The sequence below is a fragment of the Danio rerio genome, chromosome 9 (genome assembly GCF_052040795.2).
Source record: "Danio rerio strain M-AB ecotype USA chromosome 9, GRCz13ab, whole genome shotgun sequence".
NCBI lineage: Eukaryota > Metazoa > Chordata > Actinopteri > Cypriniformes > Danionidae > Danio > Danio rerio.
In genome coordinates, this window is record NC_141029.1 from 23,391,227 (window position 1) to 23,411,489 (window position 20,263).

A 20,263-nucleotide genomic window follows, 5' to 3' on the forward strand; every position below is an offset into this window, starting at 1 on the left:
ACTATGCTTTTTTGACATGTTTGTAATGTGCTTTTTAAATACAACTGGTAATCACATAACTCCTATTTTGAAATTTGAAATTTTAAAATACGTATGTTAAACTATTAAGCACTGCACTATTTAGCTCTGTGCTGTTTAATTTCTTTAAGTCGAAGCATCCTTTGTGTTCTTCTCATAGTGGTTTTGCACAGTGGCTTGTTTGTCATTTTTAAAATCTTCCAGCCAACACTAGGAAAGCAAAATACATTTGTATTTACATTTTTTTGTGTTAAATTAGATTTTTTACACAATAATATTAAAACGCTACAATATTTTATTTATTAAGTATTGTGTTAAATGTATAATACTGGATTCTATTTTACAATAGCTCCAGTGTTGCTTTCTTGTGTGTGCATTATGCGTGTTTTATTTAATTTGATTTTCAGTATCGAGCTGTAGGCTACCTTTCAAGATGCTATATAAAATGAAGTTATTAATTGATGATATCTACTTTTTTTCAAAACTGAAACAATCATTAAAAAGGCGCCCTACCTCGTCCTTGTCATCTTCGTCACTGCTGAGCTTTAGGTCATCAGCCAGCATGCTGGGAGAGAAAGAGACAGTTGAACATGAGAGAATGTCACACTCACTTGACAGAGAGACTTATTCATTCTGCCAATCTGCAGTGTGTGTGTGTGAACTTTGTATTAATTACATTGTGGTTACCAAATATTCCTGAAAGTATAGAAATACGAGTCCATTTTGATCTTATTGGGACATTTTTTGGGGGGGGAAATACCCCATAAATAATCCAAAATGAAGTATTTTAAAAATGTAACACTGCAGAATACTTTCTGTGAGGATTGGAAAGTCTATAAGAATTTAGCATAGCTGTACAAGTGTGTGTGTGTGTGTGTGTGTGTTAAATGTGTGAGTTTGCCTTGAACAGTCCTGCCATATGAGACTGTATCACATTACAAGCTTCAAAGTAAAAAAAAAATCATCAACACAGCTCTCTAATGTTGAACAGTGATGTTATTTGACGGTGCAGTGCTGCAGGGCTCCAAACTGCCATGTTAACCTGCCCTGTAATTAGATACTAACTCAGTAAAGTTTATGAGGTCAGTGAAGCTGGTTAGATTGAACACAAGCCTAACCCTCCTGGTTTTAAACAGCAGTTGGTACACAGTAGTTAAATTCCAGGAAGCCCAATCTAATTATACGTGCTAATATGTGCAGACGTTCAACACCGAGTTGGTTAAAGTCAATTGTTTATGGTGTAATAAAGTTGCCCATGCAGGCAGAAGCAGTTGAGGCAGGACTGGTGCTTGGTTTCTGTGGACGGATCGGGTGTTGTGTGCTCCACTTACGATTTATGAGGGGCCACGAGTGGACGTGAGGGCATCCTCATAGACACACCGTCCCTCGCTGAGAGAGAAATACATCAGGGTTATGGAGCAGCATGTACAAACACTACTATATTTGTACAGCTGGGAAACAAATACGGACACTTTGAAGTAAACATTACACACATACATTTGGGGTGCACTGATACTATGTAGTTAGATATTGACTGATATTTAATATATTTTTTGTCAATATTGGATATTTAATTGTAAATGTATGCTAAAGGGTTTAGAGTCAGCAAGGTTTTTTAAAAATGAAATTAATACTTTTATATGGAGGAACATATTAATTAATTGTGAGTGATAGCAAAGGTATTTATGACATAATTTCAATTTCAAATACGCTGTTGTATAGACCTGTTTTATTTATAAAATAAAATAAAATAAGATAAAATAAAATATAAAGGGCGACGCAATGGTGCAGTAGGTAGTGCTGTTGCCTTACAGCAAGAAGGTCGCTGGGTCGCTGGTTCGAATCTCGGCTCGGCTCAGTTGGCATTTCTGTGTGGAGTTTGCATGTTCTCGTGTGGGTTTCCTCAGGATGCTCCCGTTTCCCCCACAGTCCAAAGACATGCGGTACAGGTGAATAGGGTAGGCTAAATTGTCTGTAGTGTAAAAGTGTGTGTATGAATGAGTGTGTGGATGTTTCCCATATATGGGTTGCGGCTGGAAGGGCATCCGCTGCGTAAAAACATGCTGAATAAGTTGGCGGTTCATTCTGCTGTGGTGACCCCGGATTAATAAAGGGACTAAGCCGACAAGAAAATGAATGAACGAATGAATGAATAAAATATACTAAAACAATATATCCAGTCCTTCACAAAATTATTATGCACCACAGCTGCTTTTAACAATAATAATAGGCAGAAACATTTGCTTCAAGATTCTTATGGAGGCACCAAAGACTGGTGTAGTTATGCTGGAAATGTTTTTAATCACAGCATTTAATTGCATTTTAATTAATGCAATATTTCAAAATATTTCTGATTTTATGGTATGTTTGATGGGTCACTTTTTATTTTGATGGCCCGTTTGTTGAATTTAAGGAACATTGCATCTACATGCCAACTAATTCCCAATAGATTATAAGTAGACTGTTAGGTTGAGATTAGGGTTGGGGTTAGTGTAAGTTGACATGTATTTGCAAAGTTTCTTATAGTCAGTTAAATGTTGAAGGAGCAGTATCAGCAGACACTGAAGAGACAGTCAACTAATACTCAAACAGACCTTCAAAATAAATTATTACCGTTTGATGAAATAAAGTTAGTCTTGATTATCAGATGAGACGTCAATAACACTATATTAAGATTCCAATAATCTTAGTGTTAGTATTCGAAGAGTTCATTTGCAAAAACAGATCATTTAGAATCAGAATTATTAATTTTCATAAACAATGTTATCTGCAAATGAGCTCTTCAAAAAAATATTTATAACAAATGTGCTTTTGTAAATGAACTCTCACTCAGTCACCTTCCTTTGATTTTGTCCCTAATTTATAAGGGGGGGGGGGGGTCACTACAGTCAAATAAACCATCCATATGTTTTATGGGACTTCAACCAGCAGACTTCTTTCTGTGAGTTGACATTGCTAACCACTAAGCCACCATGCCGCTGCAAATGAACTATTAATTGACTAATACATAAATCAAACCAAAAGTTATATATGTTAATTTAATTTCATGGACCTGAATACGTGCAAACAATGAAAATGCATTTTAATCAAGGATAGACAAACTAGGGCCAGCGAGCCAGAGTTTAAAGTGTTTTTTATTTCCTTTTAAATCCTATGAAGCAAATCAGGAAATTACCCATGGCAACTTTAATGTAATATAGCTTGGTATATTTGCCTTCGGCCCACGGCTCTCAATGATATTTGGCTTTTGGCCCTTTATATGAAACAATTTGTGCACCCCTGATCTACATTAACAAAGATTAATAATTACTGTAACAAATATATTGCTTTTCATTAGTTTCAGTTAAATAGCTGATGCAAAGGTAAACTTCTGAACCTTCTTTACAAAAAAAATAAAAAATAAATAAATAAAACTTTTTAATGGCCTTGTCTATAGCTGCTATTTTTACATCTACTAATGTTCATGTAAAGTTAAACAATTAATAGTTTAAATACAATGTTTAATCAGTCAATAATAAATCTTAAAATATATATCATTTACTTGTATTGTACAATACAATGTTGTGACTTAAATTCACTTGTAGCATTCAGAATGACTTTATTTTCTGTATTGTAACTATTAACACATTTTTGTACTATTTAAAACAAATAAAAAGTTTAATAATTATCATATAGAAATCTGATACATGAAAATATATGTAAAACCCAAATATGAACTTGAATGTAATATATGCAATTTGCATGAACCAGGATGGGTTCACATACGCATGTAGAGTGTTTACCATGTCTTTGTCGTCCACTGGGTTGTTTTCCCTCCTGAGAATAACAGAAGAAACCAAAACAGTCACAATCATAGCATCTCGTCACAGCATACAAATAGCATCTTGACAAAACCCAGAAGGCTAAAATCACAACAGTTAGTCAACAAATTCTCAACATTGTCATGCTGTGTTCGATAACCCCCTTGAATTCAGTTCAACCAGTCTACTCTGAAGAACAGCAGTAGAGAGATGCCCTACAACTGGCCTGTATTGTGCTTAGGGCATTGCCAGCTGATTTGCATAACTCCTTTAGTCACTCTGGTGCTAAAACAACACAGAGTTATGGGTTTATGAATGTGTAAAACCCTGTAATGAGGGAGAGGAGCATAGAGCATAGACAGAGCAGCGGTCGGGCCTTATGGTGGTGAGTTTATCATGCTTTCATGCAGTCTGTAATAAATGGCTATGCATACCTTTGAGTGGGAGTACAGGAAATGCTGAGTTCCCCCTTCGCCTGGGGGCGGCTGGTAAGGCCAGGACTGGGTCATGTCCTATGGAGGATAACAGAAAAAATGACTTAGAAGAGGTTAGGAAAATCAGCTTTCGGAGTCAGGGTCAAGATTATCCATGCATCTGAATCAGTGTTAATAAGGCTTTTACCAGTAAAAATGTATAAATGCTACAATAACAATCTGTCAGTTAACAGCAATTTTCCTTACTATATACAATGATTAACTGTAAATTGACCTTCTCAGAATTCTCTGTATTTGGCTATTTTTTCATTAGTAATGTGCATTAAAGGTTCATGCAAATTTAATTCAGGGGTCCTCAAAAATTTCAGCCTGTGACCCCCCAAAAAAACAATGCGGACCCTGTGCCTATTACAATGGACATTACATCAGGCAATATTTTTTTGTGTTTTGTGAGCATTTTATCTAATTTAAAGCCTGCAGTCCATGAGAGTGGAAGATTATCATCCAATTAAATTGCGGTAAGGCTCGACATGCTGTAATTTGAAAAAATCCACCACACTGAAAAGTAGCATGGCATCACTTCACTCCAAACTGAGACGTGACCTATACATTTACAATGTTTTTATTCAGAATTATTGATATGTTTGCCGATATTTAATAGATTTTAAGTAAAAAAAGAGGGATTGCACTTACTAAATAAAGTTAAAAAAAAATTTTTAACATTGCAAGTTTTAGATCAGGAATTTTTCAAATATGGCTGTCCCTTAGAATGTAGAATGGGCTCAAGATCTGTTACTGAAATTAAATCTCCAGCAATGCTATTTGATGAAAAACTATATCAGTAAACTAATTCATTGCTGAAACAATTTCATATGCAGAATATACAGATCTTGAAGTTCTTGAGCATATGGCAGATGGAAATATCTCAGATGTGGACATTATGTGGAGTGATAAGGAAGAGGAAGATGAAGTTTGTTATAAACAAGGTGCAATCTATACTACAAAAACCTCAAAATTAAAGTGAAAATCTTTGTGATTTGGAAAATAAATTTCAGAATTATACCATCTATGTGTTTTTATATAATGTTCGGGAAGTACAATTGTTCTCACAAGATGGCCAAATGAACAAAAAATAATAATTTACTTAAAGGGTGTTGAACTGTTATAATTTGATTTCATTTATAACCCCAATAACTGTGAAAGTATACTTTTACATTTTTTTAGAAACTTGCAACATAATTCAGGTCTGAAGGGCTTAAATATGTATAGTTTGAACAAACAGCAAATAAATTTTTTTTGAGTGAACCCTATCATTTTTTGTTTAATTGACCTCACTAATGAGATTGGTAGGCACAATGTTTAAAATCTTGTCAATCTTAACTACAATCTTAACAATCAAGTCAATCTTGGTTTAATTTTAAAGACCCCCACTCAGAAAACACCCTCCATCATCATTTGTGGCTTGCATTTATTTTCAATGTACGTGAGTGTTGTAAAGCATGTCTCGTGCGTCTAATGTTGTTAAATACTGCTTATTGCATTACCTTGTGTTGTGTGTTACCATGATGGTGTCGTGTGAATGACACAGAGTGTCATACACCTTTAAATATGTTTCACTGCTTTAAAATAAGCTACATGTTTTGACTTTTTAAAGTTTTTAGCAACACCTGCTTTCAGTGGTGTTTTTGTCTGTATTTAAAAAAGGTAGAATGTGTAGATGGTAATTTTTCAATATGTAAATATATGTATAAATATTTTTAATATATTAAAAATAACAGTTTTAGAATAAATATAATTAAAATAAATAATTTTAGAATAAAGAAATATTGCAATGGTTTGTCATAAATGAGCGATTTCATTCAAACTATCTTTGTACTCCTGCGACAAGGATGCACTCTGAAAGACTTTTCAGCGCATCAGGAAATGTTTCATTTCAACTCACATCTCTGCTGGTTTTCTTGATCATTGATGCGCCATGTCAGCAAAAGTAATAAGACAATAACTCAACTCTGTTACTAGAGTTTTTGTATTCCTGATTGTGTTTGATGAAATTCCAGTGGAGAAATCTGGTGGTGACATTTAATTAATATTTTTTTATGATTATTTACATTGTTATATCATCTATTTGTGATGCTATCCATATGTTGGGATTATAATTTTTTCAAATATTGTATTGCACACCTAACAATCATCTTGTCATCTATTCAAGTTTTAGGAACAACAAATAACTTGACTTCTCGTTGATCGTTTAGTGTCAGAAGTGGCTCATATGAAAGGCAAATGCCTCTAGATTATATTATTTTACTAAAATAAAATATGATTAAGCCTTGATTTTTAATTATTTATTTGGGACAGTAATTTCTGACTTTGCTTAGACAAAAGTCTTGTCACCTAACAAAAATAATGTAAAGTATAGAATATAAAGTCATGGTGCAGTGGAAAAAAGTTAATACTGTGTAATATGACTCCCATGACTGTAACCATACATCTCTATAATGACTCAAATAACGTATTAATAAAGTCATCTGGAATGGCAAAGAAAGTGTTCTTGCAGGAATCCCAGAGTTCATGAAGATTCTTTGGATTCATCTTAAAGTCTCCTCCTTCATCTTACCTCAAACATGCTCAATAATGTTTTTATCTGGTGACTGGGCTGGCCATTCCTGGAGCACCTTGATCATATTTGCTTTCAGGAACTTTGATGTGGAGGCTGAAGTATGAGAAGAAGCGCTATCCTGCTGAAGAATTTGCCCTCTCCTGTGGTTTGTAATGTAATGGGCAGCACAAATACCTCAGTCTGTTGATGTTGCTATCCATTCTGCACTCTTTACCAAACTTGATTGATTTCTGTGAGAATCTTGGGTCCATGTGGGTTTCAATAGGTCTTCTGCAGTAATTGTTATGATTGGGATGCAGTTCAACAGATGATTCATCTGAAAAATCTTCTGCCACTTTTCCAAATGATCAACTAGAAGTCAAGTTATCATTTGTTGCTCTTACAACTGGGATTAATGACAAGACTTTTGTCAGATAGTGTATAATATTGCATTAGTTAGCATCGTTTAGAAATAAAGTACTTATTCTGTAGGATAAAAATGTTATCCTCAGTACTTATACTGAGGATAACAAAATCACCATTTCATGTAAAGGTGATGCAAATGAACAATAATAAAAATGGCTGCTGCACCCTTTTTTTCTATATAATAAATGACATATGGAACAACAAACATTGTCATGTTATTGATCCAAATCTTTTGGATGATTATTTAAAATGACTAAAACAGTATTTGGGATGATGTGCATCGAAATTCATCCACTGGTAATCCAATCACATGTTCTGAGTCATCAGTGAATTTATCTGAGAAATGTGCTCCTCTATCATTTTTGGCTTGTCGTCTTATCATATAAATCTATATTTGTGTCAATTGATTGCATATTTTAGATGCATTTTAGAATATTTTCATTTTGGCATTTCCATGCAGAATAAAAAACATCCGATATCACAAATATGCGATATTGGTTGAATCTAATCACGATATTTGTCTGTGGAGGTGCAGAAGTGTTTTGAAGCATAAAAACAATACAAAGCTTCTTTTTTTAATATGCCGATCATTAGAAACTCAACGAACCTAATCATTTAACATTTGCATTTTGTTCCAAACCATGTTTTCTTTCCTCTTAGGATTGATAGATTTACATTTAAACACACAGATCATCCTCAAACATACTGGCATTGATTTCCAGTGACCAGCAAAAATGTTCTCTGAGGTTTACTCATAATTGCAGCAAGTTTTGCAGAAGGTTTCAGTTTGATTCAGAAAATTACTAAACAACCATTGTAGATAAACTCAATAACCAAACACTGCAGAGTTATTACAGAAGAAGGACTTACAGTATTTGTAAGGTTTGCAGAAGTTTCTAAATTGTATGATAATGTGTGTGTTTAAAAGAATTAAACCGGTGGAAAAGAAAAGAGTTTAAAACGGTTTAAAATGAAACGGTTATTGTGTAATCTGCGTCTGTTTTGGTTAGAAAGGGGGGGGGGGGGGGGGTCAGAACAGGAAACAAGTTTATGAAAAAGGGTATCTACCTCGATAATCATTAGGGAAACAGATGTACAGTCTTTCACTCATTACAAGCCAAAATCAAATGCTCATGAGTCAACGATGTACATTTATGAGTGTAAAACCTTCAGTCATTTAAGTTTCCCTCAGTATTTTTCTTTTTTTAGTTTTTAGAATAAATGATGCATGACTGACTGTCAATAGAACATTTTACAATGGTACAATTGATTTTGAATGATTCTGCATTAGGATTGCAAACTTAGCATCACTGCCAAAACAGATTGATTAAACAGATATATTCAATAAAATAATATTTTAGTCACCAAATATATTTAGAAATTAAAAGATAAAACAATGAAATTCAAGCAAAATATTGCAAAAAAAAAACTACAACCTACAAAATTTTAACTACATTTAAAAAAAAATTTTTTGCTTCTCTTGATTTTTCATTTTTTTTTAAATTTGTATTTAATATTTTTCAATAACATATAAATTTGGGTTTGCTAGTTTTCTAGATTATTGTCCTAAGTTATTTTCCTAGATAAGCTCCAGATTTGGCTTAATACTGACTAATCTAATGTATATGCACAAATATAATATTGTATAGCTTCTTATTAAAAATATTAATTTAATAGGTAGATTTGTGAGGGTTGTACTTATTTGCGGAGCATACAAATAAATAAATAAATAAATAAATAAATAAATAAATAAATAAATAAATACTGTTCATACTTTCTTTCTAATTTTGGTCAAGCTTGCAGATGAAGCAAAGTTCCTCTTTCAGTATAGTGGAAATGCTCAAGCGGCAATACATTCTTCATTTCAATATTTTCATCACCTCACAAAGACAATGCTCATGCTTTGAACCTGACGATGACCTACCTAAATTTGCATGCAAAAGGGCCATTTTGTGTTGTCAGAAGTGTAGTGATATATGAACTGCATGTTTCAAACCAAAAAGCTTTATATTGGTCAGCACGGCAAAGCAGTGTGTGACCAACTTGAACATTCTTTGAAATACATTTGCATGTACTAGCATTGGTCTGAAGATGAATGACACAAAAATTAAGTAAATGCATTTTACTCAGAACCAGAATCAAAGAAGAGGAGCTCTACAAATTGTGGGAGAACAAGTTAACGAATTTCAATTTCTTGGAGTAATCATATCAAATCAGAACACAGAAGAACCAGAGATCCAAAACAATGCAACAGAATACTCTCATCAAAATCCTTGTCACATAACAACAATAATTAGACTGTACAAATCAAATAATATGACCAGTATGGATCTGAGACATGGAGACTAAGAAAGAAGGAAGAAAAAGCTTATAGTGTTAAAGAATAAAGTACTAAGAAAGATATACAGGCCCACTTGTGAACAAGGAGAATAGAGAAAGAAACTCAGTAGAGAGATTAGTGACCTCTACAATAGAGCAGACATTCATTCATCTATTTTATTTTTGGCTTAGTCCTTTTATTAATCAGGGGTCGCCACAGCGAAATGAACCACCAACTTATCCAGCATATGTTTTACGCAGCGGATGCCCTTCCAGCTGTAACCCATCACTGGGAAACACCCATACACACTCATTCACACACATACACTACGGACAATTTAGGTTGTTAAATTCACCTGTACCACATATCTTTGGACAGGGAGCACCTGGAGAAAACCCACGCGAACACCGGGATAACATGAAAACACCACCCAGAAATGCCAACTGACCCAGCCAAGGCTCGAACCAGCAATCTTCTTGCTGTGAGGCGATTGTGCTACCCACTGTGTCACCGTGACGCCTAGTGCAGATATAATAAGTGAAATAAAGTGTGGAAAGATCTGATGGGCTGGACATGTACTGAGGAGAGGAGAATAATTCCAATTGAAGAAGGTGATGAAATCTAATCCTGATGGAAGACGACCCTACATGTGGTAGACTGAAACAAAGATGGTGGAATCAAGTAAAGGTGGAGATGGAGAGAATTGAAACTATGGAAGAAGATGCGGAGAACTGATCAGACTGGAGGAATTTTGTTGGTGTGACTAAATATCAACTTCAATATAGATGGCCCTGGGAGTAAATAAATAAGTATTAAAATGAAAAAAATTCATGTACAAACCATTAAACAATGATAAATGCAGGTAAAATAAATAAAAATAATTCAATAAAATATATATTATTTTGAGATGATAGCTGTTATGTTGTACCCAATTCCGATTTTTTTCTTCCATGTGGCACAGATCAGATTTGGCCCATACATATAAGCAGTAAAAAATACAGAAATTCCAATTTACTCAAATCAGATTCAAGCCTTGTTCATATGTGGAAATGTATCCGATATGAATTGGATCTGTGTCCTTGTGTTTGCAGTGAACGTAGGTAGATCGGATTTTCACCTGTCAATGTAAGTCAAGTGTCATTAAAAACCATTGCGAATGACATCATCATCTCTGATGCTTCCATTTTGGAACAAACTTCAGCAGAGTCTCAAACCTTAAAACTTATATAATAGGATAAAAAGCATTTATATTGTCATGTAGCACAAGCATTTAAGCATGTTAACGAAAGAGAGAGAGAGAGAGAGAGAGGGGGAAAGAGAGAGAGCGAGAGGGAAAGAGAGAGAGAGAGAGAGAGCACAACGTCTGCCAAGTAAACAATATAGGCTTGACTAAAACTGTTGCATACTGTACATCACGTGCACAAATCACACCAGGGGAATGGAATTAAGATGCCTACTGGTTTAAAAAAGCCCAGATTAAAAGAGGACTGCCAAATGAGAACTTTTCTGTCATAAACAATAGTAAAACAACTTGTCAAAAAGAATTTGAAAAAAATGAAACCGTGCAAACAGGAACAGAGAAAAGGGCGCACTTTTATTATCATCTGTCAGTCAGCGCCTGCTCTTTTTTTCTTGCTCATTGCACATTTTGCCTTGTGCCATGCAAATGCAGACAATCAGATACAAGTCACTTTTAAACAATGATGTAAGCATGTCATCAAAAACAATGGATACAGTCACAAAATCAAAATTGACCATCAAGATCTGCAGTGTAAATGCAGCCTAAGATGTACTGTCTCAGTCCTTAAAACCTCTGCAAAGCTTTATTTTTATTTACTTATTTAGTAGTAGTCTGATTCTTTAAGTCCAAATGTGCTTCCACCCTCTTTCCAGGTAAAGAAGAAGCCTTCAAATTTTGTTTCTGAATAGGAATCTCTCAAGAAAAGAAGAAGAAAAAACATCTGTTTGCTTTTATCCTGTTTAACTGTGCTCATATGACACCGCAGTTCTTCATCATCATAAAAGTTTAATATGTGCATGCATTTTAAAGCTTTGTCAGCTTGACTTAAGCACACAACGTTCTGAGCGCACACATCCAAAGAAAGGAAAAGCCATCTGTCAGAAGGTGCAAATTCTCTGAGTATTAAACTTCCCTTTAGACTCTTGAAAGTGTGCTTAAACTGTCAAATACACGCAAGGTTATGTTACAAACACACAAAGTTCACATTAACAGAGTCGGTTATAGCTGCAAACGCAAACATCTGGGAAAGAACGAGTAGACCTGTGAAGGTTTATGTTAGACCTGTGTATTTAAAGGACAGCGGAGTAATATAGAGTACCTGCTGTTGTCTGTGCTGTTAATGCAAATCAAATTACAAAAGAGAAATGAAGATAGGCTTCCCATTCTAAACCAAGTGTCATGTCTTTTCCCTTACTAAAAGGTGAATTTTTATGAGTTATAATGAATAGAAAAAAAGCAGCTGTTATTTCCCTCTAGAATCGTACTATTCTGTGATGGTTGAATTTAACACAAAATTAAGCAAATGGTGCACGATTTAGAGAAGCTTGCACTTTTTAAATTCTTGCAGATGTCATTTGGCAAGCAAGACACTGTTTAAATTCCTTCTGTACCATCTGCATTGTTTTATAATAAATTACAATATATTAGCATATTGAAATGTGTGTAATGCTTTGAATCGCCATAGACAAGACACACAGCGGTGTGATTCACCTTAGATGCGTCATGTGACATTATTGCTTTACACATTTAGCCAAAGCCTGTTTGAACAAGGCTACAAGTTAATCGTATAGATTGCAAAAAATATATATGTTTTAACATGATTTTTCTAATTTTTTAAAAGTTTTGTTTATTTTGTCCGTTTAGGGTCATTCATGTATCAAATATAATGCAGCAGGTTTAATATGATTAAAAGGTAAAAACTTTCCCTCTTCCAGGGGTCCCTTTATATAAATTACAGACTAATTGTGATTAAGGTAAAAAATGCAATGAAGAACTAAGATGTGTAAATTTGTGAATATTTTCAAAGCAAAACAAAATCAGAAATGCCAAAATATTTGCGTAAATTTAATTCACTGCCAAATCAGTCTTTTTTTTGCCACATTAATCAAATTTTTTCTTTGACAAGAAGTATAAACTCCATGACTTTCAATGTCTGGAAAAGACTTTTCAAAATTCTATGATAATCCAGAAATTCCATGACCTGTTGGAACCCTGTAAAGAACATGCTAATGAAGTGATTCTGACTGATCCATGCTAGTGCGGGCTTGTGACATCACAGTACGGGGGAATCTCGAACAGCACATTTTTAAACACTGCTTCATTTATATGGAGCATTTGTACTATATGCTGGTCATATAGTCACTGTAGATACACATCACTGTTCAAACACCAAAAAAAGTGAATTTGAATAATATAAAATCCTATTAAATACTGAGCCTTGCCCCCTAATTTGACTGTTTTGTTAGTTTCTATGTCGTCACATTTATACTAACTATCTGAGCATAGTGCAATGTTATTTGGTGGCCATATTTGCAACACCTTCGTCCAAAACCAGCATAGTTCTGCATAGTACACATAGAAATACATTTATGCATTTGGCATATGTTTTTTATGCTTACAATACTGCACAATTCCATTTTAGACTAACACTGTTAAATAGCTACTGTGATTGGTAAGATGTAACAGAAGATTGTCTTCAGAAATAAGTTTTGTAACACTGGTTGAAAGTCTCTTCACATCCTTATATTAGTCATTAATTAGGTGGTCCAAATAATACTTTGAGGAAGATATGACCAAGATAAGATCAAACAAAGTTTATCGCATCAAAACGTTTATTCCAAACATTGTGATAGGCTGTCCTTTACATGCCTGTAAAAATATGTAATTGCATACCTCTGTGCACCCTGTTTGTGCAGAATGGAACAAAAATACAAATGTAAAGATTCATTAACACACATAAATCGCACTGCATAATATACACACTGTTAATGATGTTTGTAAATGACACAGTATTAACCGTAATATGAATTGTATTTTACTGTAGGACAGTTTAACAGTATTTTACTGTATTTTAAATATGCATTTTGGAAAATTACTGTAAATTTTACAGTAAAGATGTATATACAATTGTGTAAATACACACAGAGCAAGATAAATGGGGCTGTGAATGTAAAAACAGTATTTGTACTGTAATTGTGTTAGTGAACTGCTGCCAGTATGTTACTGTAGATTCTACAGGAAATTGTTAACAGTGTAGTAACAATTGAAGTATCATATGCATACTTTGTAAACATTATTATATTTTGTAATATTCAAAATATATAGTTTAAAGTGATAAATGACTGTATCCAAAAGGTAAAGAACCAAAGGTCACATTTGAAGTCTTAACACACTACCCTAGTCTTTCACTTTCATACTAAGCACCAGTATTTCTGTTAGCACTACAGTTCAATATATCCTGTTGTATATATTCTACTGAGCAAGATATTTCTAGAAAACATACATTATACACATCAGTCGTTTTCCTAGCCTGTAGCAATATTTCAACAACACACTCCTCCCTCCAGAGCCTTTCCACTCGTCCACCTGCTTCATTATCTCTCTCGCCGCCTTCAGTCACTAAGGATTCACCTCTCTCCTCCAACAACAAGGCTTCCCAGGTGAACCTGAATCTGCCTCTCTCTATCTCTATGCATGTCCCTCTTACTCTTCTGTCTGAAAACACTCTTCAGATGCTTTGAAACAACCAGAGTCGATCTACAACACCTCATAATAAAAAACAACTCGCTCTCCTTTCAGACTTTTGCTACTTCAACTACTAAACATACAGTATAAAAAAACAAATATGACTTTTTAGAAAACACATGACTGATTAGATTGTTATGCAAGAATCTATTTTTGAAAATATGATGATGATTAAATTATTAAAATATTTTGGATAAAGGTGTTAAAATTACGTACAGTCACATCAGTTGAAGGTATTAGGTTAATAAAATGGGTTTTATTAGACTCAGAGCTGGGTTGCTACAACATCAGATCCATACGAACAAAAATTATTGCTTACATTTACTCAGTTGTTAATATATTGCACAATATTTAATAACCGTAGAATGTGAATGTGGAATTTCTGCCATTAAAACAGTAACAAGAGTAAAAACCTGCATTGTTACACTTTATATTGATAGTCCCCTTTATAAGAAGAGACATTACAACAATACATATACAGTTGAAACAAAAAGTTTATTTACACTGTATAAAAAAGCACATAACCATTTAAAAAAAGTCAGATGTTAATGTGACTAACTCTTTCTCTTTTAAGTGAGTTAGGATTATCTAACAGGGTTCAACGCTAAGAACATTTTCTACTGGCCCGACTGGACCAGCAGTTCAGATTTTTACTGGCCCTGCCAAAATTTTCACTGGCCCCACCAAAATAAATAAATAAATTAAAAATAAATAAATAATAGCTATTTTTTAGCCACATATTTTAAATAATGCGTCAAAAATAATGTCTTTGAATCTAGAATTTAAATATTTTTTAAATGTTAAAATATTTAGATGTAAAATACAGCAGTATGGAAAATGAGCAGGTATTTTATTGCTAAACAAAAAGTGGCTGACTTAAAAGTGATGGAAAACCATGCAAAACATCATTTCATTTTTTTCGTTGTATTGTACCCATGTAAATATCTTTTTCCACAACGTTGGAAACAGACGTTTTCTTTTAGCCTCATAATTTGATGTTGCCGTCTCTTCACTGTTCTGGTTTTTACCAGGTTGTGGAAAAAAATAACATGCTCACAACAACCAATCAGATAAAAGGAACCAAAAAGCAATATGGGGTTTACGACTTTACAGAAAACGTAGCATTCTGAGACTTAAAAGCACAAATTGTTTCTCGGTTCTAAGACTGTATTTGCACACAACTGACAGTAGCAGGCAAATTAAAATTTGATGACAAGGCAGCACTGGCCTGATCGGGCCAGTAACGATTCTCTCTACTGTCCCGAACATCTCTCATGCTGGCCCCGGGCCATCGGGCAGTCCTTAATGTTGAGCCCTGTCTAATGTGTTTCTGTTATGCTTAAAAGCAGAATAACAAGAGAGTTATTTTTTGAGAAATTGTTATAACTTTACTTGAAAGTCAAATTTACATACAATAAGACCATTATGCCTCTGAAAAAGCTCAGATGATGGTGTCAAGGTTTTGGAAGTTTCTGATTGGCTAATTAACAACATTTGAGTTGATTAGAGGCACAAATGTAGAATAGTATTTAAGGAAAACCTCAAACACACTGCTTCCTTTGTGATAACATGGGAAAATCAACAAGCCAGAATCAACAAAAAAAGCCAAATTATACTGGGAAAGAGAATAATTTGTGGAGACATGTCCTGTGTTTTGATGGAACTAAGATTGAAATGTTTGGCCATAATGACCTGTGTTGCATTTGGAGGGCAAAGGGAAAAGCTTACAAGCCTAGGAACACCATTCCAACTGTGAAGTATGGGGGCTGCAGCATCATGTTGTGCAGGAGGGACTGGTCCACTTCACAGCAAAGATGGCATCATGAAGAAAGAACATTATGTAAAATTACTGAAGCAACATCTCAAGACATCAGCCAGTAAATTAAAACTTGGCCACAAATGAGTCTTCCAAACTGACCATGACCCTAAGCATACTGCCAAATTTTGCTTTAAGGACAACAGAGTGAATGTTTTGGAGTGGCCATCACAAAGCCCTGATCTCAAATCTATAGAGTTGAAAAAGCTTGTGCGAGCGAGACAAATCTGACTCAGTTACAAATTCTTTCAAACTATTGCGAGAAGCTTGTAGAAAGATACCCAAAACATTTGACCAAAGTTATACAGTTTAAAGGCAAAGCTAAAAAAATACCAAGGAAATGTATTCATACGGTCTAGAAATTAATAAAAAATTCTCAAAAAAAATTCTTCCATTATTCTGGCATTTAGCAATTAAGTAATACTAATGGACCTAAAATAGTAAACTTTTAGTATGATTTCCCATCAGACATTAAAAAAAAAATAGTTATGTTCCTTTTTTTAGAGTGTATGTAAACATCTGGTTTCTACTGTATACTACTATATCTTCTATATATTAAAATCTTTTCAAAGATAGATGGAAAGCCTCTTGAGAAATTATTTGATTGTTCATATTGCAAGAACCTCACAAGGCTGGCAAGGAACATCATTTCGCACCCAAGTCATGTGTTGAATCACGCATTTATACCATTTGAGTCTACAGTCACTTGATTTACAGTGCCAAGTTTTAATGAAGTGAAATTTAAAAAGTCATTTGTATATCAGGCTATCTTGGAGCTGAATAAATCAATGAATTGATTTGCTTTTTTTATGTCTTTGTCTCTTTGTGAGGAGTATTTATTATGCTGTTATGCAAGAAAAATTTCAGATGCAAGTCTGACAATAAAGTATTGCATTGTATTGTATTATTGTATTGTTATACATAAAAATATCCTGTAATTAAAGGTATTTACCGTTTATTTACAGTTGTGAATTGCATTACGGGAGCTAAATCTCTGCTCTGTCGACTTTTGATGTAAAAATTTAACTTTGTAGTTTAACAAAGTGACTTTTATTAACATTTTAGCATATATATATTGTATAATAAATAATATATAGAAAAATAAGTCTGTAAAATAACAGAAAATGCACTGGGAGATTATTACAGGGGCTTTTTACTGTAATAAACACAAACTCAGACAAGATATTACTTGATCTATAAAAAACAGCCAATTCAAATGTTATTACTCGATTGAATGGACATTATCAGTGTTTATCATCTGATAAATATGGGAAGGCTGTTATCATCCATCCACATTGTTAATCAGCTATAGATCCCATACGGTTGCAGCCAGAAGTTAATGAGAATTATTTATATTATTTATTAAATTGTCCAATAAATGTATTTAAATAACGTCTACCCCTACCCTGAACCCAATCATCACAGTAATGTAAAAACAGATCTGGATCTTAAGTCTTCTCTATTAGTGTAGCTAATTAACCATGTGAATGGATGATGACAACCTACTGACCCTACCAGTAGGCCCCTACTGGCCCAATCAGCTGATAACCACTGGTAACGCCCATTCAATGGAGTGATAACATTCGAAGTAGCTGATTAAAAATGCTATTAAAAACATAAACATGAATCACAAAAAAAAAACTTATTTTTACAGTGTCTGTCAACTAACCCTCATTAGAGTATTAATAGAACATCCACAAAATAAATGTTATAATATATTAAGCTGGCAATATATTAAAAATGACTGCTGTTGATATGTGGTTACAACATTACTTATTATAAGTGTACCAAACTTTTTGAATAGACAGACCGAGTGACACCCACAAAGACGTTTGTTATGCTCTCTCTAAAAATAGTCTACCTGCAGTATATGACCACAACAGCAGCCTTAAAAAGATTTGCACTTCTATGCATGCACTAGACAGATTAGAAATGCAATTCATGTAAAGTGTTGAGATGATCCTACATATACAGTAAAGCACAATGCATGTGAACAATGCTTTTGCTTATCAAAACGTTGACAATGAAAACCACATTTACATTTGCTAAAACCTTCAGACCATGTAAAACTGGGGAAAGGGTGAAGTGAAAACAAACAGCCCAACCTAGTAATTAATCATGAAACAAGACATTAACCAGAATATAACACCTCCGCTCTTAGACATTTAAAAGTTCATAGTCATAAAAATAGAAATGCAATGTAAAAGGCAGAATTATTAAATATAAATGATTATGAAAATGCCATTAGGGAAGATATGCTAACATTTCATTGTCATTTCTGATCTTTTTACTTCGTTTATATTCTAAGAAATCAATCTAAAAAAGACAGAAAATATAATTATATCTTCATAACAGTGTTTCATTTTCACATAGTTTGTTTTAATTTAACATACACTGTTAACAATTTTTGTAAATGACACAGTATTTAACTATAATATGAACTGTATTTTACTGTAGGATAATTTTACAATTTATTACTGTATTTTTAAAGTTGCGTTTTGAAAAGTTACTGTATATTTTACAGTAAAGTATACAAATCGTTACCTTAGAATTATAAGGTTCTATCTGACATTTTTTGTCTTAATTATTACATTTTTTGACTTTTTATTTAAAAAACAAATGTTACACACATACTGTGAATGTATATAAAGCATTTTTACTGTAACTGATTTATAATAAGTTACTGGCGAACTGCTGCCAGTATGTTACTAATAGAGTCTACAGGAAATTTTTGTAACAATCAAATGAACTGAGTATTATCTGCAAAATAATCATAAACATTTTCCTCTCTCTTTTTAATAAAATAAAATAAAATAAAATAAAATAAATTAAGTTGACATGTCATATGAGGGTCTGTTTTTGACAATTTGTCAATTTTTTTGAAAATGAGTTTTATTTTACTAAACTACTACAATAAAACCATTTTAAAAATCCATTCATAAAACAATGGAGTTCAATGCCAAATACACTAGTCATGCTGAACCTGCCTTTGCCTTGATTTGCACACTGATGTCTTCTGCTTTGTCCCCTATTTGTTAAGTGACAGTATGTACATTTTAAAAAAAATCAGATTAATTTACAACATTTAATTGAAACATTTAATTTCAGTTTGCTTTTTATAGCTCACCAATAAAACAAACAAACAAAAGGTAACATTGAAATAGAAATGAGAATCCTTTAAAGGCGTTCCATAACCCCTCCTAATCATTTTCCCTCTGGCGAGCATAATTAGAGGATACAAAGAGCCAACTTTGGTACACGGGCCCTAGTTTAGGCATCACTGATCAAGAGCACACTGTCAACAATTTATGTAAATTACACAGTATTTACCTGTAATATGAACTCAATGTTACTTTTATGAAAGTTATGCAGTAGGTTACTGTATTTCAAAGTTGCATTGTAAAAATTAATGTATATTCTACAGTAAAGATATACAATACTGTAAATGCATACACAACTAAATAAATGGTGCTGTAAATGTAATGTACAGTATTTTTGCAGTAAATGATTTACAGGAAGTTACTGGTGAACTGCTGCAAACTACTGTAGATTCTGCAGGAAATCATTAACAGTGTATCCTTCCATAGTAATATATTCACTCGATGTTTAGATGAATATGTAAATGTATGCTGTGTGCTTTCCTCTCAATATCAAAAATGGAAGAAAACTGTCAGGGGTGAGATTTTGCACGTTGTATAATAAGCGTTAGTTTAAAGTTGAACAGAGGTTCCCTGGAGGACATGTAAACACTGCATACTTTTCAGTTCATTCACTAAAAAAATACGGCCTTTCATTAGACCTAGAACACTTTACAAGTTTCTCAGGCATTGGCAATAAAAAAGCAATTAAAATAATTCTTTTTGTATAGCGCTTTAAGTGCAGTTATGCATAAGCAGTGATTCTAGGAGCTGTAAGTGGCCAACAGTCTGGATCAGAGCTCCTGGGATTATTGTATTTGAATATCCTATTAGCATTAAGGATGTATTTTGAATGGAACTGATGTGCTTAACCTGCTGCTCACTCAAATCAAATAGAAACAAGTGCAATGTTTTATGTACAATGGTGTTTTGCACCTGAAGGTGTTTACA

At 33.6% G+C, this 20,263-nt stretch overlaps 1 protein-coding gene across 2 annotated transcripts in view; it reads right to left on the bottom strand.

The window, feature by feature from the left end:
- The window catches only part of aff3 (ALF transcription elongation factor 3), a 35,948-nt gene that overhangs the window by 12,328 nt on the left and 3,357 nt on the right, over window positions 1–20,263 (bottom strand). For both annotated transcript variants that reach the window (XM_087267706.1, XM_087267707.1), the window contains exons 2-5: window positions 4,253–4,330; window positions 3,801–3,834; window positions 1,350–1,407; window positions 532–583 (exon numbers count right to left, since the gene is read on the bottom strand). In XM_087267706.1, the coding sequence (XP_087123832.1) occupies window positions 532–583; window positions 1,350–1,407; window positions 3,801–3,834; window positions 4,253–4,330 (222 nt within the window). The remainder of the gene's footprint in view (window positions 1–531; window positions 584–1,349; window positions 1,408–3,800; window positions 3,835–4,252; window positions 4,331–20,263) is intronic.